The 24,460-nt window shown below is 44.4% G+C and overlaps 3 protein-coding genes, 1 long non-coding RNA gene and 1 pseudogene across 7 annotated transcripts; 3 read left to right on the forward strand and 2 right to left on the reverse strand.

The window, feature by feature from the left end:
* Positions 1-264: 264 nt before the first annotated feature.
* On the forward strand, positions 265-931 carry LOC129066961 (elongation factor 1-beta-like; annotated as a pseudogene).
* A 5,674-nt stretch (positions 932-6,605) lies between these two features.
* LOC129066962 (uncharacterized) lies at positions 6,606-11,364 on the reverse strand. The gene is made up of 3 exons (XR_008528747.1): positions 11,252-11,364; positions 7,731-7,806; positions 6,606-7,319 (listed from the first exon to the last, which is right to left on the reverse strand). It is a non-coding gene; the product is annotated as an uncharacterized LOC129066962 (long non-coding RNA).
* Positions 11,365-11,439: 75 nt separating this feature from the next.
* POLR1H (RNA polymerase I subunit H) lies at positions 11,440-14,635 on the forward strand. 4 transcript variants are annotated; one of them, XM_054568669.1, is made up of 5 exons: positions 11,440-11,577; positions 11,707-11,861; positions 12,108-12,208; positions 12,391-12,500; positions 14,267-14,629. In XM_054568669.1, the coding sequence occupies exons 2-5, from the start codon at positions 11,726-11,728 to the stop codon at positions 14,289-14,291; spliced, it is 372 nt and encodes a 123-aa protein (XP_054424644.1). In that variant the 5' UTR covers positions 11,440-11,577; positions 11,707-11,725; the 3' UTR covers positions 14,292-14,629. The 4 variants fall into 4 exon arrangements, with proteins under 4 accessions (XP_054424644.1, XP_054424642.1, XP_054424643.1 ...); XM_054568667.1 differs by having other exon boundaries at positions 11,447-11,601; XM_054568668.1 differs by having other exon boundaries at positions 11,447-11,586.
* Positions 14,636-16,420: 1,785 nt separating this feature from the next.
* On the forward strand, positions 16,421-19,344 carry PPP1R11 (protein phosphatase 1 regulatory inhibitor subunit 11). The gene is made up of 3 exons (XM_054568999.1): positions 16,421-16,672; positions 17,736-17,844; positions 18,284-19,344. Exons 1-3 carry the CDS (start codon positions 16,604-16,606, stop codon positions 18,484-18,486), a joined length of 381 nt encoding a protein of 126 aa, XP_054424974.1. The 5' UTR covers positions 16,421-16,603; the 3' UTR covers positions 18,487-19,344.
* Positions 19,345-19,573: 229 nt separating this feature from the next.
* Positions 19,574-24,340, reverse strand: RNF39 (ring finger protein 39). Its single transcript, XM_054568998.1, has 4 exons — positions 23,848-24,340; positions 22,619-22,641; positions 22,316-22,407; positions 19,574-20,885 (listed from the first exon to the last, which is right to left on the reverse strand). The coding sequence occupies exons 1-4, from the start codon at positions 24,208-24,210 to the stop codon at positions 20,308-20,310; spliced, it is 1,056 nt and encodes a 351-aa protein (XP_054424973.1). The 5' UTR covers positions 24,211-24,340; the 3' UTR covers positions 19,574-20,307.
* Positions 24,341-24,460: the final 120 nt, after the last annotated feature.

Raw genomic sequence — 24,460 nt, forward strand, 5'->3', positions numbered from 1 at the left:
ATCATCCCACACACAAGAAGTTTTGATTCCTTCAAGGCATATACCTAGCTTGAGGGTTTGAACCCTAGTCGGGGTGTATATGGGAGGCAACGGATTGATGTTTCTTTCTCTCTCTCCCCCACTCCCTCTCTAAAAATCAATAAACATATCCTTAGATAAGGATTAAAAAAAAGAGAGAGAGGCTTTTCCCTTTTTGTCCTCGGTGCCCATTGCCTGCATTCCTCTTTTCTGTATTGCCACCAGGCTTCTGGGTCAGCCAACACCATGGGTTTTGGGGACCTGAAAAGCCCCACTGGTCTCCAGGTACTCAATGACTACCTGGCAGACAAAAGCTACATTGAGGGGTATGTGCCATCACAAGCAGATGTGGCAGCATTTGAAGCAATCTCCAGCCCACCACCTGCCAATTTGCATCATGCCCTATGCAGGTATAACCACATCAAGCCTTATGAAATAGAAAAGGCCAGCCTGCCTGGAATAAAGAAAGCTTTGGGCAGGTATGGCCCTGCTAATGTGGAAGACACCACAAGAAGTGGAGCTACAGATAGTAAAGATGATGATGACATTGATCTCTTTGGATCTGATGATGAGGAGGAAAGCGAAAAGGATAAGAGAACACCTTGCACAGCATGAGTCAAAGAAAGCCAAAAAACCTGCACTTGTTGCCAAGTCCTCCATCTTACTAGATATTAAACCTTGGGATGATGAGACAGATATGGCAAAACTAGAGGAGTATGTCAGGAGCGTTCAAGCAGATGGCTTGGTCTGGGACTCTTCTAAACTGGTTCCAGTGGGGTATAGAATTAAAAAACTTCAAATACAGTGTGTAGTAGAAGATGATAAAGTTGGATCAGATATGCTGGAGGAGCAGATCACTGCTTTTTAGGACTATGTGCAGTCCATGGATGTGGCTGTTTTCAACAAGATCTAAAATCCATTCTGGATAACTGCCCTTAAATAAAAGCTTGAAAGATAAAAAAAGAGAGAGAGATTCTGGGAAAGGGGATAGAAGAAAAAACAAATCTTGAATTTATTGGAAGGGTATTAAAAAACAAATTAAGTAAATAAATATATTTTAGTACCTCAGCTGAAATAGAAAACAAACAAACAAAAAGGTTGACTATGATTGTGTACAGACAGAAAGCATTAGTGGTATATTATCAGCTGTTTTTGTATTTTGGGCCTGCATCTCTTGGAAACAGTTCTGTTTCCAGCAGTTAACAAATGTTCTTCTCCCCGCCACCGACCTCAACTAATATTTATTAAGTATAATATGTGCCAGACTCTACAGAATAGACCTTCGGGTATAAAACCACAATGGAATAAAAATCTAACAAACTCCAAGCTTGTAGTAATGGTCACACTACAACTTACATACTCTGGAGAAAGACTTGCACGTGTGCACCAGGAACATGTTAAAGGAATGTTTACAGAAGTACCATTTGTAGAAGAAAACAAACCCAAAGCTAGAAACAACCAAAATGACACCAACAGTAGAGAAGGTCATCAAGTTTTGGCATATTTTATGTCATGAAAATGAACTACATAGAAATATGCATTTGGATTACTGGTGTATCAGGGTATAGATGATGTTAAAGCCCTAAAACCCAGTGAGATTAATGAGAAAGTTAGTGAATGGAAGAGGTCTAAGATTTAGCTCTGGAGCACTCCAACACACTGGAAGATTGAGAAGAAAAAAAATGAACTACAGTGCCACATATTAACATGAATGAACTAAAAAATGTTAATGAACAAAGGAAGTAAATCAGATACAATATATTTCCATTTACAAGAAGGCTATAAACAGGCAACTATTAGCAATTATGTCAGGAATACAACTGACCCATGAACAACATCATTTTGAATTGTATGAGTCATCTTATACGTGAATTTTTTTTTCAATAAATACGTAGAGTACTATGAATGTATTTTCCTTATGATTTTAATAACATTTTCTTATCTTTAGCTTACTTTATTGTATGAATACAATATATAATACATATACAAAATATGTATTATTCAACTGTTTATGCTATTGGTAAGGTCAACAGAACACTATTTGTAGTTAAGTTTTTGGGGAATCAAAAGTTATACATGGCGCCTAACCATTGTGCCTCAGTTGACTGGGCATTGTCCTGCAAATGGAAAGGTCTCTGGTTTGATTCCTGGTCAGGCACATGCCTGGTTTGCAGGTACAGTCCCCAGTCAGGGTACATAGGAGAGGCAACCAATCAATGTTTCTCTCTCACATCAGTGTTTCTTTCTCCTTCCCTTCCCCTCTCTCTAAAAATAATAAAATCCTTTTTAAAAAAGGTTTAAAAAAATGTACATGCAGATTTGATAGCTCGGGGCGGGGGGGGGGTGTTGGTGCCCCTAATCCCTGCATTGTGTAAGAGCAACTGTACATGCATAAATGGTAAAAACTATTAAAAGGTGACAGTTACTACAAAATTCAGGATAGTGATTGCCTCTAGGGCTGAGGAGAGGGGTGTGAATGGGGCAAGCACAGGGCTCGTGGAGTGTGGTGATGTTCCACTTCGCAGCCTGAGCAGTGGAAGCCTGGATATCTTTTACTGTTCTTCCAAATGCACGTATACATTTTCATCTGTATGTTACATTTCACAATGAAAAGAAAAAATACATAGGACGAAAGAGAGGCATTAAGTGTGACATTATTATGGCATTGTGAAAAGGCAGTGAAAATGCCCGGGCAAGTGGAATGGGGAAACTGAGACAAGAAAATTAAACAAGGCCAAACAGTTTGAGCACCTTACTGCCAGCTAGTGAATTGCAAGACCTTATCTCCTAAAAAAGGACACTTGAAAGTAAATGGTTTATATCTCTCCTCTCTAACCAGAGACTACACATCACCCTGGTTTGGGAAATAGAGAAAAGAGACACAATACCATTTGTGCTAGCTAAACCCAAGGACAGATAAAGTCAGGGAAATAACAAAAACCCTGTTAAAAGCCAGAAGGACCCAAGATAAAACAATATAGCAGACCAAAGAATAACCCCAAATCCCCCTATATGTTCATTTTGACCCATCCATATAGGAAAAATGCACCTAGAAAGCTGATAAATATTCAACTTAATGCCCCCCTCCTAGAGTCTTGCCCCAGGAGCAAGGGTGGGCAGTGACTAAGATAAAAGCCCTCAAGACAAAGATGCAGTGCAGCTAGCTCTGCTCTAAAGTATGCCACTTCGGGGCGTGAACTTTTTACTTCCCCCTAGACCATAAGGGTCCCCAAGAGACTTGCAGCCAAGGGAGCAGTGGACCATGGCAGCTCGACCCAGGCTTACCCCGTGATCCTGTCTCCAAGGCATCTTTTTTCTCTGACTTCCCAGTGGGATAAAAGCAACCCCGCCTTGGCCTACTCCTCTCACCGTGATCTTCACTTCCCAGTGAGCTAACAGCAGCCCAACCTTGGCTCACTCCTTTCCTATAACGTTTCTAAGGAGCTAAAACAGCACTGCCTAGGCTCTCTCCTGTTACTACTTCTACCCTAAGTCCTTCCCTTGTTTCACTGTCCCCAGCTTTATTAACATACTCCCCAAAATCACCTGGACTCTTGTGAAATCTTCCCTACATGAAGTCAACAGCCCACACACCACAGGCAGACCCACTCTGGTAACAGTAACATTCACATATAGAACAAGGAAATGAAAAGGTACATAGTTTCTGAGGTGGAGATATGGGTTCCAGTTTGGCCAAACTGAACCCAGACTTTTATTGTGAGCCCTGAGGTATTAAATCACCAGTTGCTTTTATGCTAGATTTGGAGTTGGAAGAGAGGGCAGCTGAACTCACCAATTCATAGGTACAGCACCGAAAATCTTCATTGTAAGCAATTACTAACAGTAATGCATTGTTACTGTAACAGAGAATATCAAGGTCCCCCCAAATGGGGAAGTTCCCCCACCAATCTGGCTGGGGGAATGGAAGAGCAGGACTATTCGAGAGTTACTTTGCATATCTAAAGAACTTGGCCAGTGTTTTAGTAATGCTAAACGCTAAGTGTGCCACAACCTCAGAGCCAGGGAGATGAGCGTGATGCTAACCCTGATACAGCTGTAAGGCAGTCCCAGGTTGCTCTGGTTGCTGCGCCTGTGCCAGTGGCTTGGAGGTGATTTCTGTCACAGGGCCACATGTGCCCAGACTAACAATGGCAGCCAAGAAAGGTGAAAGAGACCAGACTACAGGTAGGTGTAACCCTTTGTTGGAGGAGTCAGAAATAGGGTTACGGAGGAAGATCCGTGCTGGGACTTAAACCCAAGTGAGCTTCAGTCATGCTAGAGCCCTGGACCATGCGGCAAGGAGACTGGGAGAGCCATGAAAGGCTCTCTCCCTTGCATGCTCGACCATGTGGCTTGGGCAAGAGAAGCCTCTTCACCATGTAGCAGCTATACAGGGTCTTGGCCACGCGGTTTGAACGGATGCAGAAGGACCCCCCCAGCCCACCATGAGGATGCCGTTTTGGATTAAGAGAGCCTAGCCAAGCACAGTTGACTGGAAGAAGCCGGAATCTGCCCAGCTAAGCTACAGACTTATATTTCTTTTTCCAAAAGACAGTACTTCTAACTGGCCTGGTTTGGCAAAAGGAGGCAAGACTGTGTTTGTGGGTGGTTTTTTTGTTGTTGTTTCTAAAAGGCTTCCCTTTTAACAGCATTTACTGGCAGAATTCTGCCATTATTCTAAGTGTGTATAACTTTTGAATAGTTCCTTTCCTTTCATAAGACTCTGGCATTGGGAGTCATGGTTCTTATTGGCAGTGGGCAATAGAACCCTGAGCAATAGAATCCAGAGTGGTTCTGTTTCATTACTTTTCAGTCCACTCAACTCAAAGAGCTATTACCCTGTTGATTTGAATTTCTAAGTCTTCAACTCTTGCACTCTGATGATCCATCTCTTTGAAATGTCTAGAACCTAAAGCTGAAACATGGTGATGAAGACCAGGGAACATACAGGGGCAAAAAAAATGTGCATGTGACAAATCAGGTGGGTAGTAATGAGATTTTGGTATGTGTCCTGGTCAAATTCTAGAATGTGCAAAAAAGGTCCCAGTTCCTGAACCTAACTTAAGCAACTTCAGCCATCTCATTTCCACACAGAAGTCATCTACAGTGCTTTTTGAATTTCTTTAAGGGATTAGGGAGCCTCTCAAATACAGAAATGAAACTGATACTAATGTGAAATGAGCAGTGATCTCAAATATTATCAAATATTTGCAAATATTGTCAAAGACAGAAAGCTGATTGTGGGACTGAAGTCTAGAACACAGGAATTATGCTTGCAACATGTGGCAATTTAAAATTAATTCAAATTAAAATAAAAATTTCAGTTCCAAAGCTGCATTGCCTACATCTCAAATGCTCAATAGCCACGTATGTAAAGTGGCTATCATATTGAAAAGGAAAAATATAACAGTTATATAACTGCATAAAGTTATATCAGACAGTGCTGATCTAGCAACATTCTGGTGAAGGGTGTTCTGCTAGTACAGAAGGGTGGGCATCAGGAATATCACAAATTAAGTATAAATATTCCTTAGGGCATCCAATTTTCATCTCTGATTCTCTACTAACCAACTTTTAACCTCTCCTTTTGCAACTTCCTGGTTATTTGAAAAGAAAATGAACTGAATGGAAAACAAATTTCATTCTGTTTAAAATTCTCATTAAATTCATAAATTTGTTTTCAGATTTATCAGGGTATAGATAAATCTGTTTGAGAGAACGTAAGTTTGGTTAGCTCTGGGTAGGTTCAAACAATGGAAAGGTCTCACTTAAGTGGGTGTTAGAATATGACAGTATGTGGGGCTGGAAGAAAACTGGGACTACCACATTCCCTTCTCTGACATCCCTCCTCCTCATCCTACTCACCCAGTCCAGGTTAGGTAACCCTCTTCTGTACAGCTCCTCTCCATACCTCTACCATAACCCTTACCATATCTTATTATCTATTTAGAGAGTGATCTATGCCTTCGGGTGCAACCTATTAGGGGGCCAGAACTTCCCTTTATTCACTCCGAGTAACTAACAATGCCTGGCACATAGAAGGGTCTCAAAATTAGGTTTCTCATATAAATTGCACAGTGCAAGTTAGACTTTTTAGGGAATGGTTAACCGTTCCCTGATAAAGGTATGGATGAGAAATGAAAGACCATATACTTACCTGTAGCAATCTAATCAAGATAACCTTCCAGGGTTGGGAGCAGGGAAAATGGGAGATGCTAATTAGAACAATTCCTTATTCACTATCACTGCCCAAGCCAGGTCTTCCCAAGTGGGAAACTAACATTTTATGAAACATCTACTATATGCTAATGCTTCAAAGAAATCCTAATTCACCCACAAATGCTGTAAAATATTATTAATCCCACTTTACAGGTGAGGAAACTGAACATCAAAGAGAATAAAAGCAACTTTAACTAAAAATAGCTAAGCTGGTTTCCAAGGCCAGAGGTTTTTGGTATTTCTGTATCTGATACAAATGGGACTATTCACTGAACTCTGGGGACAGACGAGAATTAACATTAAAAAAAGATTCATTTAAGAGACAATTTATCAGAAAAGCTCTGAAACTTTACTAGTAATCTTTTATTTTTTTTTGCATTCTCAAAAAAGGGTGGCACAGTTAAGAATTTTTTTTGATAAGGTTTTATAATTGTATTTTCTTCTGTATTCTGAGACGTTTCCATAAGAATATTCACTTTAATCTGACTGGCTGGAAAACTTGATATGCAATAATGCTTTCAAACTCTTTTATTTCTTTATTCTCCCATGCTTCGCCACTGTAAGTGGGTGGTTCTGGCTTTTTCTCAAGAATTCTTCCTTGAGTCTTTGTAAGTTTTTTCCCTCAAAGCATGCGTTCCTGGTGATCTTTAATTTGTATCTGTTCCCTCTCTTTTACCTGTTTTCTTCTCTGTGCATACTGGATACCATGCTATTTTGGCAAAATTTTTGAGAATGTTGTTTTACTAGAGGATCTTAATTGTCTAAATGCTTCCCTCTTAAATTCTTTGATCTGTTCTGCTTGATATATGTGCCTCTCTCTGTTTCATCTCTCTCTCAGGTACCAAATAGTATCGTTTTTTAATCTCTGTGCTTTGGGTTGTTTTCCCCTCCAATTTCTTCTTGATTTCACTGCCTCTCTTGTTCTTCATCATTTCCACCAATATTTTATTATAATAACACCCTTTTTGGGCAAGCCAGTAGTCAAGGGAAAGATCTTGCTCCCTATAGAGTGCTTCATACTCTTCTTGATTTTTTTGAGTTATCAGCTATCTTGCTGCTTCTGCATGTACACCACCTAGATTCTATCAGAGGGAGGGACAGAATGTTAGAGTGTGACCGTCTTTTTTACATTGAACACATTTAAATAGGAGCTTACCCTGACTACTGACACCAAGAAAAGATGAATTGTCTTTCATTTACTTTGGGGTAAGAACCATGATTTTACTCCCATCATTCCTAGGTGGAGCCTGTGAGCTCTAAAAGTTGAACTAACTACTACCAAAATCAATAACTAGTTTTTTTAGGGCTTTTTTTCTTTTAACATAGTGTTAAAAGTTTTCAAAATAATACTTTGTTTTGCAAGCATGGATATAGCTAGAAAACATTTGTCAGCGTAGTCACCCTACTCAAGAGTGTCACTTTAGCAGAAAGACTTTAAACTTAAGGTTCTTCCTCTCAGTAGTTTCACACTGTATGATGTGAAGATAATTTACCAATATTTTTTTCTCCAGTGGGTTCTGCTGACCTGAAGCAATCCTGTGGTCTCTAGATGCTTTAACCTAAGCCAATCTGAAAGATAAAAAAGCAAAGATAGATTGAAATGTGGGAGATGTCAGAGCATATCTCACATACTGACTGAACCAAAAAACCCAATTGTCTTGGCCAAGGGTATTTCCACTTAGAAAGAGAAATCCTGATAACAGGCATGACTACAGCAGGACCATTTCCCCAAAGAAACCTCTGTATTCCTATGGTGGACAATAATAAAATGAATGCTTTTTAAATAAGAGCATATCATACTTTCATATAAATTAAAAGCATATTTGTCTTGTAGATTCAAATGCAAACCATTCTGAATCTTGTATCAGGGTTGGGGGAGGGGAGAGACAGGTTCCTTGGTGAAGCACTGCCCAAACACATCTATGCCAGATCGCTCAGTTCCCCACCCTCCACTCTCTTTTGAGATAACCCTAGGCTGACTGTTACCAGTTCATTCAGTTTCTGTGGTTTCTTGGTCTGGGCCCTTTCTGCCACTATTAGCACATACAGTATCTCTGCCCCCTAGTCTTTGCTCTGAAATTCTGTTCTTCCTTATACTGCCATTTATCCTTCACCTTAAATCCATTATGGCACCATTCCCTGTAGAACCCCTTCTGAGGAGAATTTGTGCTTATTCTGGATGATCTATTTATAGGACAAGCTGCTGGCAACACAAGCCAAGACTACCAACTTTTTATGCTATCCCTGGCCTAATCTGTTTACTGTGAGGTCATGTATAACCCATCATAGATGCCTGTCATTCCACCTGTATGCATTTTTAAAAAATACTATTTATGGATAAGAGCATGAGCTTTGAAGCCTGACAGGGCTATGCCTGAATCCTAATTCCACCACTTCCTAGGTGTGTGACACAGAGCAAGCAACTTAATCTCTTTACATCAGTTTCCACATCTATAAAATGGAGATATAAGATAAAAATTTGCCTCTTGGGACAATAAAGAACAAATGCGAATTGATTCAAGAACTTAGCATAACGCATGATATATGGTATTTTCTCAATAAATGCCAGCTGTCTATCCCCCAGAGGTCAAGCTCCTCTCTATAAAGTCTTTTCGTATAACAGTGATTTTGCCTTCCTTTGAACTTAACATTTTTAATTATATAATTCATTTGAAAATAAATCATGATTTACATTGTGATTTCTGTATTCATGTCACTTTTAAAATTCTGATACTGAAATTCAGACTCATAAAGTGTGGGAATTATAATTTATATCTACAACTACAATGATGTTTCCATATTATCAGAAAGAATCTGATATCAAATATTGGAACTCATTGACCTCTTAGGTGCATTCTTATTTCCTTTACTATGTATATCTATTTTGAGATTCAAAAAATGACCATCTTCCTTTTATTTCTCAGTACACAGCATCTAGCACAGTACTTAACATTAGTCTGTGATCCCAAGCTCTCATAATTAATGATTTGTTGACTGGTGATTATCCTTGTCACATAATATCTGAGCATCTTTCTCTTATGATCCTCATTGTACCTATTTTTTATGAAAACATTTACCAGTCTTTCTTGAAGTATACACGTATATTTGTTTTATATGCCTGTCCTATGGTCTCACATTATGTCCTACTAATATACTTTCATTGTATTCTGATTAGTCATTTGTACTTTTTAAGGTCAGAGAACATAGTTTTCAACTCTGCAGCCCCAGCTTCAACTCAAAGACTGGCACAATTACTTAATAAATACTAACTAAACCTATTGTGAGCTTTCAATGGAAAAGGCCCATGACTTGTAACATTTGTGTTCCTTTACTACATTAGGACAGTATTCAACTCACAGTTGACCTTTAATGAAAAGGGAAGGTTGGTGAGGGAAAAGCACTAAATTTCCATTTCCATTTTCAAAGCAGAGAGACACACAGAGAAGTGAGAATAAAAATTGCCTCCCATTATGGGCTCAGCAACAGACTTCCCTTTGTAAGACAAACAACATGACAACCAGGTAAATGAAATTATGGGGCTTGTCACTCTCTGGTAGCTTGCTCTGAGTGTAATGGGAAATAAGAACTTGATACTACTCTCACTTCCCATGAAATAAAGACGTTCTAACAAACTGATAAAAAGAACTTACATACTGACAGTTTCTTTGTAAGTATATTGCAAGTGCCAGCAGTTCCAGTTCCTGCTTGTACAAGAAATGACTTTGATCTGACTTCAGTTGACACAGATCACCCAGCTGCAGAAATGTGGCTGGCACTGACCAGCTTCCAGGATGTTTACATTAAAGACCCATATCCGGACCAGCAAGGACACTGCCTGTAAGTCCACAGCCTCTCCCCCTGATCTCTCTGTTCTGCTTGTCCCTCTCTCTCTTCATAAAAATCCCTGCCTGCACTGAGATGTTAAGATGGGCTTTGAGATGAGAGTCCATCTTCCACGTTGACTGCACCTGAATAAAACCATTTTCCTTTACATCAGCACCTTCCTCTTGAGTACTGGCTTTTGAAGCGGCTGGCAGCTGGACTTGCATTCAGTTACAAGAGTTTTAACTTCTTCACTATTACGTGTCTTTTCATTATTGCAGAGAAAGGAAGACCAGAGCTTTTTAGGTAGAGACCACAGCTTGTCTCTTTCAGAGAAGAAAATAGCGATGGCTCCAGAACATTTACATGTAGGAGCTTAACACAGCTACCTGGCTGGGTGGGGATGGAAGGGCTGAGAGGGAACTAGAAACCCATCCAGAAGCTGTACCTTCAGGGCAAATTTCTAGTTTAGATTGTACTTACAGATGACTGAAAGTAGCAATATTTTCTAAAGCTTTTGTCCTCATGTTTTATAAAATATTTGGGAATGTTAACTGTCCACCTAATGGGTGATATTGATGATGCTTGACAGTTGGACGGGAGTCAAAGGAACAGGTAAATGAGAGTCAAACTTAGCTGAAGTCTTAGTGAAATGCTAACCCAGGATAATCCCTTGACTAATGTTAGTGTCTGAGGACTGGTCCAACCTCTTCTGTTGTGCCACCTACAAAGTCCTGAGCCATATCTCATATCATTACTGCTTCCTTTTATTCCCAGGGAGTCAGCATTCCTCCTCTGCTTTCACTCTCCCCACGTCTTACCCTTTAAAAAGCCGAATCACCCCCTTACAGAGGCCCGGAACACCGTCCAAAGCACGAGAGCTAGGTTGGACTCTTCAGAAAGTCCTTATTTGTCCCGCGAGGCCCCAGGAGCGCTAAAACTCTAATTCCCCGAATGTTTAGCTTTCTTTTTTTTAACCACCGCGCAGTCCCAAAAGGGAAATACAGACTGAACAATGGCGGGAGTTGTAGTTCTCCGTTTCTAAGAAATTAATATTCGATAAGATTAGTACGATTTTCGGGGGGACACTTCTCTCCCCCCGCACTGAGTCCCTGTAAGATGCGAGACGAAGAAAAGAAACATCCCATGTTTGGGGTCCAAGAGGAAAAGTAGCGGCAGGTCGATCAATTACCCGTTCTCTTATCCGAAGTTGGAGAACCAAGGTGAAGATGTACACTCATACACTCAGAAACATCTCCCTTCACAGAGGATCCACACCCTCTCCAAGGTTCTCGGAACCACGTTTGCGCTTACTTACGACGTCACAGCCAATCGTGAGCCGGAACGCTTTGACGCTCAAGCCGGCCTCTTGCTCCCTGCCCGGCTGCCCACACAGAGAGGGCGCTCTAGCCCGCGGATTTGGCTGGCTCCTTTCGCCTGCCCCAGGAAAGCCCCCAAGTCTGGCGGTACCCAAAGCGGGCTGGGAATTCCGGACTCCGGGGCTCCGTGGTCGCAGAGGCACGAGACGTGCGTGGGAGGGAGGTTCGAGTTACATTTATGTCCAGGAACAGAATGGGAATGACCCCTGAGTGGGGAGGGGTCTACTTACTTCACTCTCTTTTAATATCCTTCTCATTCTGTTCCCAGGTCTTGACATCTGCCCATCATGGACCTCGCCTGCACTTGCTCCAGCTTCCAGTCGGATCTGGATTTCTGTCCTGATTGCGGCTCAGTCCTGCCTCTGCCAGGGACTCAGGATACAGTCACCTGTACTCGCTGTGGCTTCTCCATCAACGTGCGAGGTGAGGGGCTCCTAGGCAGCGGCCCCGCCTGAGGGCCCAGCGAGGAAGGGTCGGAGGCTTAAGGACCTCCAGATCGGTTCGATTGGAATGGGACACTAAAGCAGGAGATTAGGCACTTATACTTTCCGTTGGGTCGAAACCTGAAGGGAAGGATGTAGGGCCACCTGCACCTGGCCTAATTGAGAGGCGGTTGAGCCGTTAGCTCCCTCCGCGTATTTGTACAACCAGTTCTTCCTGCCTGTGCAGACTTCGAAGAAAAGGTTGTGAAAACCTCAGTCACGTTCCACAAACTGGGGACAACCATACCTATTTTGATGGAGGAAGGACCTGAATTCCAGGGACCCGTGGTAAGTTAATGACATCAAGGACCGGCCCCACAGGGAAGGTGGGAAAGAAACGGAGATCTGGAGAGTTTTGTACCTAATTCCAAGAAAGTAGAGGGGCCTTTAGAGCAGCAGTGTCCTGGGAATGTGTTATCTGCTTCCTATAATAAGTAGGGGTATATGACTAGAACTCCGTAACCCACCAGGTTGACAGGCGCTGCTCTCGCTGTGGTCATGAGGGCATGGCATACCACACCAGACAGATGCGCTCAGCCGATGAAGGGCAGACTGTCTTCTACACCTGTGCCAACTGCAAGTGCGTATCCTTTCCCTTGCCTCTGCCCATTCTTATTTTGTTAACTAAACAAATATAGCGATTTACTTTTTTGTACTGAATAAACAATTGTTTCTTTTGGTTCCGTTCATGTTTTATACAGTTCTGATAATAGGGAGATTTGTGGTCGTTTTTATTTTTTAAAATTACATTTTTCTTATCCTTTTAATACCAGTGAACTAAACATTTTAACATACGTAAAAGGAAATGAAAAATACAGAAGACAAGTATTGCTTAGTGGTCAGTGTGTTATATTGGAATCTTCCACCATACTCAAGGAAGTTGTACTTTAGTGAGAATTAGTCGTGCATGATTTAAGGAACACAGGCTCTCTAAATGGCTTTAAGAACTCTTTGTCTTTGGCGTTCTTCAGTTTTACTACAATATATCAAGATATGGCTTTTTAAAAAAAATGGGGGGGGGGTCTGTTGGATTTTCCACAATGAGGCTTGATTTTTCTTCTTATTTTCCCATCAGCTTTGGAAAACTATCAGCCATTATCTCATTGAATATTGTTTTTTCCATGTTCTCAATTCTCACATGCTGGAACTCTAACTGCTTAGTTGTTTGTTAAGCTGTCTACCCTCCTTTTCTCTCACCCTGTCTTTCATATTTTCCATCTCTTCTCTCTGTGCTGCTTCTGGGTAATTTCTTCAGGTCTCTCTTCCAGATCAATGAGTCTGTCTTCAGTTTATTTCAATTACTATTACAGTAAAAATTTTTTGAGTTCTACTTGATTTTTTTAAATTTCCTCAGTCATTTATAATAATTTCTAATTCCTTCATCATTTTTTAAATTGGTCTTTTTTTAAAATATGCATTACATTTAAATATATTAAACATGGCTATTTATATTGTGTCTCACAATTCCAATACCCACAGGTTTTGTGAGTCTGATGCTGAACAATGGGAATTCTTTGAGGCCTAGGGTAAATGCTGTATTCTCTACATTTGTGTTTCCTGTTCCAGTACCATAAGGCACTACCAAACCAGAATCACTTTAAATAAATTCTTGGTTTCAGGTTGTTTTTGGACTACATAGGTAGCATGAATGTCAGCTGCAAATTCATGTAAGGGCCAGTTTAATGTTAGAACATCTCAGGGGAGATTTTTCTTCCTCTGCCTACTGACACAAATTCCCCTTCTGCAGAGTTAGATTTTTTTTTTCTTGTTTACCTTTACACAGAGGGGTAGCCCCTTGGGGGTCCCAAATTTATGCAGAGTATCTCCTATCAGACCTTGTAGGTTTGTCTCAGGTTTTTCCATATGGCTGTCAAAGCAGCACAAGGACGATGGTAGCTGGTTTCAGTTTTAATTTACCTGTTTAGTTTCCTGGTTTTACATGATTTACCCAATGTGAAGATTGCCTTTACTTTCATGCCATTTCATCAATGGATTTAAAATGTTTATTGTAAGATATATCTTTTGAGAGTATTTTCCCCACTCTTACCTATTTATTTTCTTAAAAAAAATTGTTAGGTCTAATTTATCCTTTAAAAAAAGTCTTTTATGGCTAGTGCTTTTTGTGTCCCAAGAAATCCCTGCATTCTTTAATGTCATAATTTGTTATATATATTTTTAATCCCAACATTTTCAGTTGGCTTGAGGTTGGAGAATTGTGTAGGGACACTAGTCTTCCACAGGTCATAAATAGAAATCCTTCCTTGATTATTTGAGTATTTCATCTTACACTGCTAGAACCTCTTACTTTGGTTCAATGTAACAAAGAAATCCTTTTTTTCTCCATAGGTTCCAAGAGAAGGAAGACTCTTGATTTTTTTGTTTTGTTTTGTTTTGTTTCCTGGGCAACTCAACAACCCCTCCCTCTCCTTTTCCTTGGAAGATGAAGGATATTGGGTTCCTAGATCCTTGTCCATCTTCTGGCTGCAATATTTGCTTCCAGAAGAGAAGCAGATCATCATGTGGGGATTACCATTGTCCCCAGGGTACTCCTATTCCAAGTTGAGTTTTTCTTATTAAAGCTATATTTTTCAATAAGACCCAGATATATGTATGTTACTTATAATTTGTCTTGTTCCAAATGTAATTTAAATCTTATAGAGATATATTTGTTCTTTCAACAAATATATCAGCTACACAAAGATGTAAATTAGCAGATGAGAAACAAAAATAAAAATAAAACCCCCAAAATTAAGCCAGCAAGGAGGCTAATATTACAAAAGCAATTATAAGATTTTCTCACTATCTGAATCTATTTGGTTCTTGAGTTTGGGGAAACAAACAAACAAAAAAAAGGGAGTTTGGACAGTGAGAGATTCAACAGAAAATTTAACCAGCTCTATGTGGCATGTAAGTTTGGACAAGAAAATATATGACACTAAGGGATATCAGTATGTACTTACTACAGGTGAACATTTTGGAAATTATTTTTTATTGCTCTTGAGATAAATGTAATATCTCAAGATTAAAAAGTAATGGATCCATGTCTAGAAAGAAAAAAGTAAAAATTACAAGGAATCACATTCTACAGAGAGATTTGTTATTTTAATGTGCTATACTATACAGGCCTAGTTCTGTCTTGCTTTTTTCAGTTTGAACCAAAAACTTAAAAGGGAAACAAACATATAGTCCAGGCATAATAAACATGTTCAAATTTTAGTTTGGGAATCAGTATTCCTGCTTCTTGGCTTAAATGGTGATCAAGTTGTGAGAGTAATAATGATTATCTTGTAATTGTGTAACCCTTGTGTATTCAAAACTCTCTGACATATGCTATCTTGTTTGACTCTCTAAGCCACTTTGAGAGGTGGGCAGAACAATCTTCTGCACTGTACACGTGAACTGTTCTGGCAATTGACTTCCCTGCTCTATTCCTGTAACCTGAAACAAATCTGATCATTGTTTCTACTCTTCGTTAAGTCTTTCTCTGGCCCATAACATTGACTAGTTAAAGTCCAAGTTTCTTAACAAAGCATACAGGGCATCCAAATAACCAAGCCTACCTGTTGAGCCTTGTCAGCACTCTCCTTACCTCCCAGCTTTGTACATCCCAGCTGCACGCCCTTAAGTACACACACCTATGACTCTCTAAGCTGCTCTTTTTACGAAAAAGAGAAAAACTGTCTGCCTTCGGGTTCCCTTTAAACCGCTCTTGCGCATTGAGAAAAATATACATATTTTTATCATAGCATAAATTGCCCTGCATTATAATTTATGACCATTTCTCTGTTTACCCCAGAGTGTTGGCAGTATGCAGCTAAATTCAATTTCACAGATGAGATTTATATCTAAGTTAATATCCCAACGTCTCATATTTTTGTTCTTCATAGGCATGCCAATCTTTCCCACTAGACTGGGAGCTAGAAGGCAGGGGCTGAGTGTTTTCATGCGCCTCCATCTTAAGGGCCTGGTGCGACCACAGGAAAAGATCCAAGCTGAACGTGGATTAAATGCACTGCTCGAACACTCACAGGCACAGGATGGGTACTAGGACTCATTCTTTTTTGAACCCAGGTGGTTCTTAATCAAGTGTTTTCAGCTGCTCCTAGGTCCCGTTTCTGTAATTCCCAAAAGAAATAGTAAGGAAACAGAAGGGACCATTGTAGGGTCATTACTTTTGCTCCTTAGTTTCCCCCTACTCCCACCAAGCCAGGGAATGGGGGCGGCAGCCTGTCCGCAGCTCCTAACCCAGCTCTCCCTTCGGGACCACCCCCTCCTGCCTGACGCGCGATGGCGCGTTGCCCTTGACCGCCCTCCTCCTTCATCACTGCAGTGACTTCTTTTCCGCCAGACACAGCTCCTCCCTGCTGCGCCTGCGCGCTGTTACATTACGACGGAACTAATCCGGCGACGCTTGCGCTTGACGTCTGCAGTGCCCGGAGAGGGGAGAGGGAGACTACAAGATGCGTCACACCCGGAAGTAGAGAGCCGGAAGTGGGGTTGGACAGGTTATCCCTAGGGGTGGGGAAGCAGAGGCCCGGGAAGCGGGGGGTGGGCGAAAGAAGGTGGAGGATCCTGCCTGCTGCTCAGAATCCAATACGGATCCTCCTAGACCCCAGAAACACAGAACAAGGGAAGGGTGTCTCATCCTCCTTCCTCCACTTCTCCCTTTCCTCAGCCTTAGCCATGGCCGAGGCAGGGACTGGGCTGAGTGAGACCGTCACTGAGACAACGGTTACCGTGACAACTGAGCCCGTGAGAAAGGGTGGGGGGGCGGTGCTGGTTAGGGATCTAGGAGATACCGTGGGAGAGGGAATATAGCTTTGGAGAGTTGCTGGAGGGGTTGATCTTGGGGATAGGGGAGGAGTGGTGCTCAATGTGTGTAGTTGGGAGAATCGCAAGGTCTTGCAGATATTCGGAGTAGTAGAGATGGTGCAAAAGGCTGGTCAAGCGACACGTTAGGATATAGGTGGCGATGCCTGGGGTGGTGGTGTGTATAATTATTGAAAAATGGGAACCTGGGGATTAAGGAGCAAGAGAAGTACTGGGGGGAAATGAAGGACTGTGTAAGAAAACATGGCTGGAGGCCAGCTATAGGGGAATATGACTGTAAGAATACTTAGGAATAAATATTTGTTGAAGGGATAAATGTAAAAGGAAGCAGAGAGAATGAGGGAACGAATGAAAAGGAAATAAAGATAATATTTTGAAAAATCAGAGGAGATGTAAATAGAGAAAAAAGATAGCATTTTTCAAAAACAGGTTAAGTTGTTTTCAAAGAGAGAAGATTGTATAGGGCTTAATAACACCTGGATTAAGGGAGTTTATAATAGTAGTTACCAGAGATTCCAGGATGCTAGGGAGTCGGTAGATAAGAGGTAGGTAGAGCTGGACTTGAGGGTGAGAGAGTTGAGAATGGAATTCTTAATGGGAAAAAGAATAGGGGATCTGGAAAAAAATATATCATATTAGGCATTGGGACTGAAAATAATTTATGTGAATTAATACCACTAACGTATTTGGGAAGGAAGATGGAGAAACAGCAAGGGCTATATTTTTCTTTGAAGATTTGCTGGGACCTTTCCTAGGTTAGGAACTGTGACTTCTTTGTAGTGGTTATCAGGAACAGGAAATACTACTTTATGATTCCTCAAGGTCAGAAACCTGTTCTATTTCATCTTCCACCACTCAGCTCTTCTGGTGCTGCCTGTGATACTGATAGATTTGGGATAGGGCCAAGAGGAGGCCCGTGGGAGGGAGTGGGAATGGTCAGTCAGAGGGAACTACATAGGTATGTCTATCTCTTTTAATCTTCCAGGAAAACCGGAGCCTAACCATCAAACTTCGGAAACGGAAGCCAGAGAAAAAGGTGGAATGGACGAGTGACACTGTGGACAACGAACACATGGGGCGCCGTTCATCAAAATGTGAGTGGTTGTTGGCCCACAGTAACCCTGGAGTCCTGGCTCCCAACTGTATACCTTCTACCTTTTCATGCCCATTGACCATCCTAAAGCCCCCAGATGCCCCCAATCTTGTTGCTACCCTGGTGGTTCTCTGGCATAAGGGATAGGAGGTTAAAGTTAGAGGGGAAAGAGGTACAGAAGGGTTCAAATTGAGATGAGATGTGCCAAGGCAAGAAGTATCAGAGGTGGGAGAAGTGGAGCTTTGGATTCCTGGCTCTCTAAAAGGATAAGGGAGTTGTGTGTCTGAATGCCAGGGGGTGAGCCTGGGAAAACTGGATCCTGGAAGGTAGTAGGAAACTATGGTGGAAGTAGGAATTCTTACTGAGATCCAATGGGAGTGGAACTGACTCTACATCTTACGCTTTCTCCTTTCTAACTGGGCTTCTCCTTCAAAATTCAGGCTGCTGTATTTATGAGAAACCTCGGGCCTTTGGTGAGAGCTCTACGGAGAGTGATGAGGAGCAAGAGGAGGGCTGTGGTCATACACACTGTGTACGGGGCCACCGCAAAGGACGGAGTCGTGCAACCCCTGGACCGAGCCCTACCACCACTCCCCAGCCTCCTGACCCATCTCAGCCTCCTCCAGGGCCAATGCAGCACTAAATTCCTCTCTCCCCCACCATTCCTGTGTCTCTCTGTCTATCTGACCCTGAATGTATTCATGTGGCTACTTGGGGACAAAACCCATGGTTTGATCATTCTCCAGTCCCCCCTCCCCTCTCCCCTGCCTGATAGAGGGAAGAAGGAGATGAGGGTGGACAAAGATGCTGGAATTCTGATTTGCTGCTATTCTAGCATCCAAGCTTCTGGGTTCCCCCAGCCCCCATGCCCCCATTCCTATCCTCCTTTCTCCAGGGATCCAGGCACCTTGGTCCCAGTCTCTTCCCTTAGTTCTCACTGCCAAACTGCCTGTCCTGGGATCCAGTTATCTTTGCCCCCTGCACTCTGTACTTGAGTCTCAAACTCTGCTATTGGGTTTCCAACAGCCCCAGCTTTCACTGCCAGGGTCCCAGACAGATTCCAGGCAATCTTGCCCCAGCTATGCTTTATTGATCCTGGCTTAGAGCTCTTCTGCTAATGTATTTATATAGTCCAAACTCATAGTCCTTGCCTGTGGTATGTGAGGTATTATGGAGGGACTCTCAGCTCTTCTGCTCCACTCCTGCCCACTTCTCTTATGCCCTTAAGGGGAGGTAGGAGAAAGGTATTTGCCATTCTTATCTTTAATGGAAAATGAAAAAGAAACAGTCATGTTGTATCTCCTCGCCCTTCTCATGTGATCTAGGATTTCTGGCAAAGCTGGCTTCCAGAGTGGTTACTTAGACCAACTATCTTCTCAGCCTTGGGTTTTCCAGCTTCAGAGACAAATCCAACATAGTCCCAGGTAGAGGCAGCAAAAGGCAGGGAAGAGATGGAGTATGTCCCCTACATTATAGTCTCACCCCTTCCTTCCTAGGCTTTGATGTCTGCCAGTCCAGATGTCCATTGCCCATGGCCCTCCCCACATCTCACTGGGATCTGAGTATCATTCTCTAGGCCTCTTGTCATGCACGCATACTTGCAGAGATCAGTCAAATCCATTCAACCATGGAGATCTCATTTATTGCCACAGATGCACAAAATAAATAACCCATCATAAAATGTGTTAAATACGGGCCCATTTATACATATGGGGAAAGATGTGAAGCTGTATACAAGACTGCCTTGAGGTTGTATGGAGCATTCCCAGGTTGAGGAAAGGAGAGGTAGCACCATTGGTTTCTTATTGTGAGTATGAACAGAGGGTAGTTTAAAGAAGGTTAATGGGAAAGTACTGAACATGGAAAGCATGGTGGCATAGAATCATTCCCCCTCCCCAAAAAACCCCACCAATATAAAGCTTCCTAGCAAGTCAAACCTTTCTCCGCACCGCCCTCCCCCCCCCCCAGGAGGAGGGTCTGGTTTCTCTTGAGAAACTTGAGAGTGGATAGGGCAGGAAAGCCCCAGCCTTAAAGCTGAGGGGAAGGCACTGGGCATTTGAGACTAGCAGAGGTAGGAGTGACAGGTAAATATTTGAGGAGCCAGGGACTCTGTGTAGTAAACATGGGCTGTTGACTAATTCCGATGGGAGCAGGGCCTGTTCCCCAGCTCAGACCAGGAGCTGTGTAAGATAGGTGGGAAGACCTGGGGTAGCTATGGGGGGAGAAGCGTCCCAAGAGGAGGAAATGGGAGTGGATTCGTTTTTGGGAGTGGATGTGGAAACTAGAGGCCAGTTGAGGTCTTACTATTTGGGAGAAAAGAGTGTATGTGGGTGGATGGTGCACATCAATCAATACTTTGGCTGCGAGCATGTGAGCATGATCCTTGCATTAAGTAGGGAGTTTCCAGCCCAGAAGAAGAAGCCTCACTGGGGGCCAAGCTAGCACGAGGTTGTGGGCCTGGTTGTCAGCCTTCCGCTGGCACGATGCGCAGTGGGGCACGTGGGTCTCGAGTACAGAACAGTGGGAAGATGCGCTGCCCCAGGGGGCCAGGCGCCTGGAAGGCAAACAGCAGGTCGAGCGAGCGGCCATCGTAGAAGGCCACGCGGCCCCGCTCCCAGTCCAAGTCCACCCGAATTCGCCGTGGTGGGGGCCCAGCGTAGCCCAGCAGGGTGGGCTCCGGTGCTGTGAGTGCCCACAAGCGGCTGCCACGGCCCTCTACGGCCCACACAGAGCCAGCGGGGCACAATCCTACTCGGCCCTTGCGTTGCACCGACTCCCCGGCCGCACCCAAGGCATAGTGACTCTCCGTGTCCTCATCCTCCCCAGAAGGATCTCCACAAGAGGCCGTGTCCGTGGTCTCCACCTCCCAGCAGTGGCGGCCAGCCCCGAAGCCCTGAGCACCCAGCACTGCTGGGAGCTGATCGAAGCGCGCTGGGCTGTCAGGGGGCTCAGGTGTCCCTGGTGGGGCCAATCTGACACTGCGGCGGTCAGCGGAGATGAGCAGGCAGCGGTGTGCTGTGCCAGGGTCCAGAGTCAGGTCGGCTGGGAAGTGCAAGATAGGGAGAGGACTGAAGTGAGAAGGGTTTCTGAGTCAGAGGTGGGATAGGACAGAGAACATACAGCTGAAGTCACTTCAAAGGCCCCACACCAGTTTGAAAGATGGCTGTGGGGCCAAAGAGGGTGAAGGCATATGAAAGGTAGGTCTAGGCAGGACAGAGTCTGTGCACTCATGCACCATTTCTGTAGAATTGGACTTGGAGAAGGACCTAGCTAGTCCAGGACAGGAGCACAGTGCAGAGATCAAAGGAGAGAATGCCTGATTTGTGGGGTGGGGGAAGAGTGAGGCTGCTTTGACACAAGGGAGGAGTGAGGACTGATATCTCAATCTGCAGTATCTGGGGTGGGGCTTGGGAGCTGGGTCAGCAGGATGGGGAAAGTGGATCTAAAGAGAAAGACTGATACCACATACTGGAACCCCAAGTGTCAGAGGGGAGGGGCAAAGGGAGCAATCCTAGGTATCCTGACAAACCAGCCCACCCACTCACAGGAACAGGTAGGAATGGATAGGCCTATTTCTATAGGAAGAGTGGGACAATTTGATGATAGCCAAAGGGACCAGAAAGAGTCATTGGCCTTGAGTGTATGGGGTGCCTTGAGAAAAGACTTCTGGATCCAGGGTACTAGAAGCAACCTGGGTTGGGTGGAATGGTGGTGACTGAGAGGGTGGAGCATCTTCTCCAGAGAACAGCCTTGATAGGGACGGAGGAAGGAACTGCCCAGGAGCACCAGAGAAGGTCCAGAGTCCCAGGGGCAGAGAAATATAGGAGTCCTGTGATCCTTCTGAATAGGAGTGAGGATAACTGGTGGAAGCAGAGATTCCTGAGAGGCAGCTGACTTCCAGGGGTCTGTTGTGTGTTTGAAAAGATAAGAGGGGGGAATGGCTGGAATATGAGGAATTGAGGATAGACAATGTTATGGGTTGAATTCTGTTTCCTCCCAAAAAGATGTGTTAGTGTCTTTTACCTCACAATGTGACTGCATTTGGAAATTAAGTCTTTACAGAGGTAATCAAGTTAAAATGAGGTCATTTGGGTGGGCCCTAGTCCAATATGACTGGTGTCCTTATAAAAAAGGTAAGTTTGGATCCAGAGGGAATATAATGTGAAGACACAGGGAGAGTACCATCTACAGGCCAAGGTACATCAGAGAGTACCAGAAACTAGGAGAGAGTCATGGGACAGATTGTCACAGCCCACAGAAGGAACCAAAAACTGCCAACACCTTCACTTCTACTTCCAGAACAGTGAGGCAATAAATCTCTGTTGTTTGAGCCACTCAGTGTGTGACACTTTGTTACAGCATCCCTAGGAAGCTAATTTACAGACATCAAAAATGACTTGATTATTTTGGAGAGAGAAAAGGAGCAAACCTAAAATAGACTCATTCACTTTCCTCCCTTCTGCTCTCCTTACCTGTCAGTCTGTGAAGCATGTTTTTGACCACTGGATAATCATCAGGGAGATTGTCCTCTGAGTTGGATGACTTGGGTGTTGGGGCATCAAATCTGGACAAATGAGGGAGAAAGGTCAGGAAGCCAGTAGACACCCTCTGTGCTCTGTTGCCCCCTCCCCTACCTCACTCGCATCTCTGGAGCAGGAAGGGGTAAGGCACACCCAGAAAAACTGTGAGTGGGTACAAAGATGTGGGCCCAGTAAGAGAGTGATGAATAAGGCAGCTGGTAGTGGAATGGAAGGAACAATAAAAATGGAACTCACCTTCTCCATGTCTTTCTCGTATCCTGGGTGGGCAGAAGGAAAAATGGATGTGAGCTCTGAGCTTCATACTGTTGGGAGCCCAACCCCTCCTCCCCACTCAAGTGAGCTGGGTCTGAGCTGGTAAGGGCCCTTCCCATTTCTCAGCACATATGCTCTCTACCACTATGCTCTCTATTCCTCGGTCTCCCCCCTCCTTCATGATCCTTTCCAACACCACTTCTCATTCTCCTAACACCACCAGGCACTGTGCTCCCCTTCCCCATTCTCCAAGAGCTCTCAGTGCCCAGCCTCAACCGTGCCCTCTTTTTATTTTAGTCCTCACCTGAGGATATGTTTACTGATTTTAGAAAGGGGGGGTGAGGAGGGGCTGGGGGGTGGGGAGAGAGAGAAACGTCAATTGGGAATCCTCAACACCTGGAGGTAGGGCAAGGGAATAGGGCTGGTTGATGGCCAAGGAGTTGGGGCTCAAGAGGGGCGTAGCTGGTGGGTGGATGATAAGGCTGGGAAGTAGAGGAGCCAGAGGCCCCAAAGGCAGTTCTTCAGACTTGACCTCCACCCTTAACTGCCCCTGCTTGGGTCTCTGGGAAGAGCCAAGGACAACAAAAACAAACAAAACTGAGTTTGGCCAGGGCCCAAGCCCACGATGCTGCAGGGGCTTTTGGATCTGCTACCCTCTCCCTTCCTGCTTTACCTGGCGCCCTTCTTCCCTGGTCCTCCACTGCAGCCTTTTCTCCGGCCTCCTTCGAGCTCCCCCACCCCTATGTTCTGATCTCCCCACCCTTCTCCCCTGTGCCCTGCTCGCTTAGCCCGAGTCAGCTTCACTCTCCGCTGGTTCCTCTCCTCCCTGGGGTCCGCGCATTTCGCAGGGGCTCCAGGAGGACCTAGCATTCTGTCCAGTGCCCGTGCCCGAGCGCCTTCTCTGCTCCCAGCTCTCCCGCAGGACTCAGGCATGCGCCCAGCGGTCCCCCTTTCCCCGCCCACCCTCTCCTCCCCAAAGGCAAACTGTCAACTTCTTCCTCCGTTTTTCCATCCATCTCTCACATCATTTAGAGGACGTGCTGTCAGCTCCCGTCCTCTCGTCCTTCACTTTTCTCTTCTCAACTTCATTGTTCGCCTCAACTTCCATAAAGGTCCCAGCTCAGGAGGTACCATTCCCTACTCCCCTAGGGAACCCACGAAGCTCCTCCTTCCCCCGACAGCGGCAACCCGTGAAGCGCACTGGGCCTCACCTCTTCGAGCGGTTCCAGGCTTCCCATGGTGGGGATGCGGCCCCCTCGGCGTCTCCCAGCGCGGCCCCCGGGCTCGGCCAGCTTCTCCCGCAGTCCACGGCTGATGCGCACCTCCACCGCCAGCCGCACATTGGACCTCAGGCTCCGGCGAGGGCACAGTAGGCCGCAACAGGGACATGCGGTGGGGGACTCCTCGGTGCCTGTCACAGTCGGAGTTCCCCAGCGGCGGACAAGGCACGCGCGGCAGAAGCTGTGCTCACACGCCAGGAGCACTGGGTCCTCGAAAGGGCCCCGGCACAGCGGGCACGTAGCCAGCTGCTCCAGACGCTCCACCAGCCCAGGGCCCAGCACGGGCGCCTCCATGGGAAGCCAGTGTCCGGGCGCTGTCCCTTCCGCGACCCCCTGGACCGCCTTAGAGCACGCAGATGGCGAGCCACCCCTACTGCTTGCAGAGTTGATGTCCTTCTCTCCTCCCGTATTAACTTTCTGACTCTTCTCTGCCCCTCTGCTGGGATTGCCTCTTTCTTCATCCAGTCCCAGTCTCCAATCTCCACACAACGTCAGGCTTTATAGGGAGGGAGGAGGCCCCTGCAGGAGGTAAACATCAGGCGTT

Source organism: Pteronotus mesoamericanus, unplaced genomic scaffold, assembly GCF_021234165.1.
Source record: "Pteronotus mesoamericanus isolate MK-2021 breed Mesoamerican mustached bat unplaced genomic scaffold, CSHL_Meso_final contig_20, whole genome shotgun sequence".
In the NCBI taxonomy this organism is placed as follows: Eukaryota; Metazoa; Chordata; class Mammalia; order Chiroptera; family Mormoopidae; genus Pteronotus; species Pteronotus mesoamericanus.

Coding starts and splice junctions, on each gene's coding strand:
- RNF39 (XM_054568998.1), bottom strand. CDS start 24,210: ATGGAGGCGCCCGTGCTGGGCCCTGGGCTGGTGGAGCGTCTGGAGCAG. Junction 22,642..23,847: donor GCCTGGAACCGCTCGAAGAG/GTGAGGCCCAGT, acceptor CTGCCCACCCAG/GATACGAGAAAGACATGGAG. Junction 20,886..22,315: donor CATGCTTCACAGACTGACAG/GTAAGGAGAGCA, acceptor TGCACTTCCCAG/CCGACCTGACTCTGGACCCT.
- POLR1H (XM_054568669.1), top strand. CDS start 11,726: ATGGACCTCGCCTGCACTTGCTCCAGCTTCCAGTCGGATCTGGATTTC. Junction 12,209..12,390: donor CTGAATTCCAGGGACCCGTG/GTAAGTTAATGA, acceptor GTAACCCACCAG/GTTGACAGGCGCTGCTCTCG. Junction 12,501..14,266: donor TACACCTGTGCCAACTGCAA/GTGCGTATCCTT, acceptor TTTTCTCCATAG/GTTCCAAGAGAAGGAAGACT.
- PPP1R11 (XM_054568999.1), top strand. CDS start 16,604: ATGGCCGAGGCAGGGACTGGGCTGAGTGAGACCGTCACTGAGACAACG. Junction 16,673..17,735: donor TTACCGTGACAACTGAGCCC/GTGAGAAAGGGT, acceptor TTAATCTTCCAG/GAAAACCGGAGCCTAACCAT. Junction 17,845..18,283: donor GGGGCGCCGTTCATCAAAAT/GTGAGTGGTTGT, acceptor TTCAAAATTCAG/GCTGCTGTATTTATGAGAAA.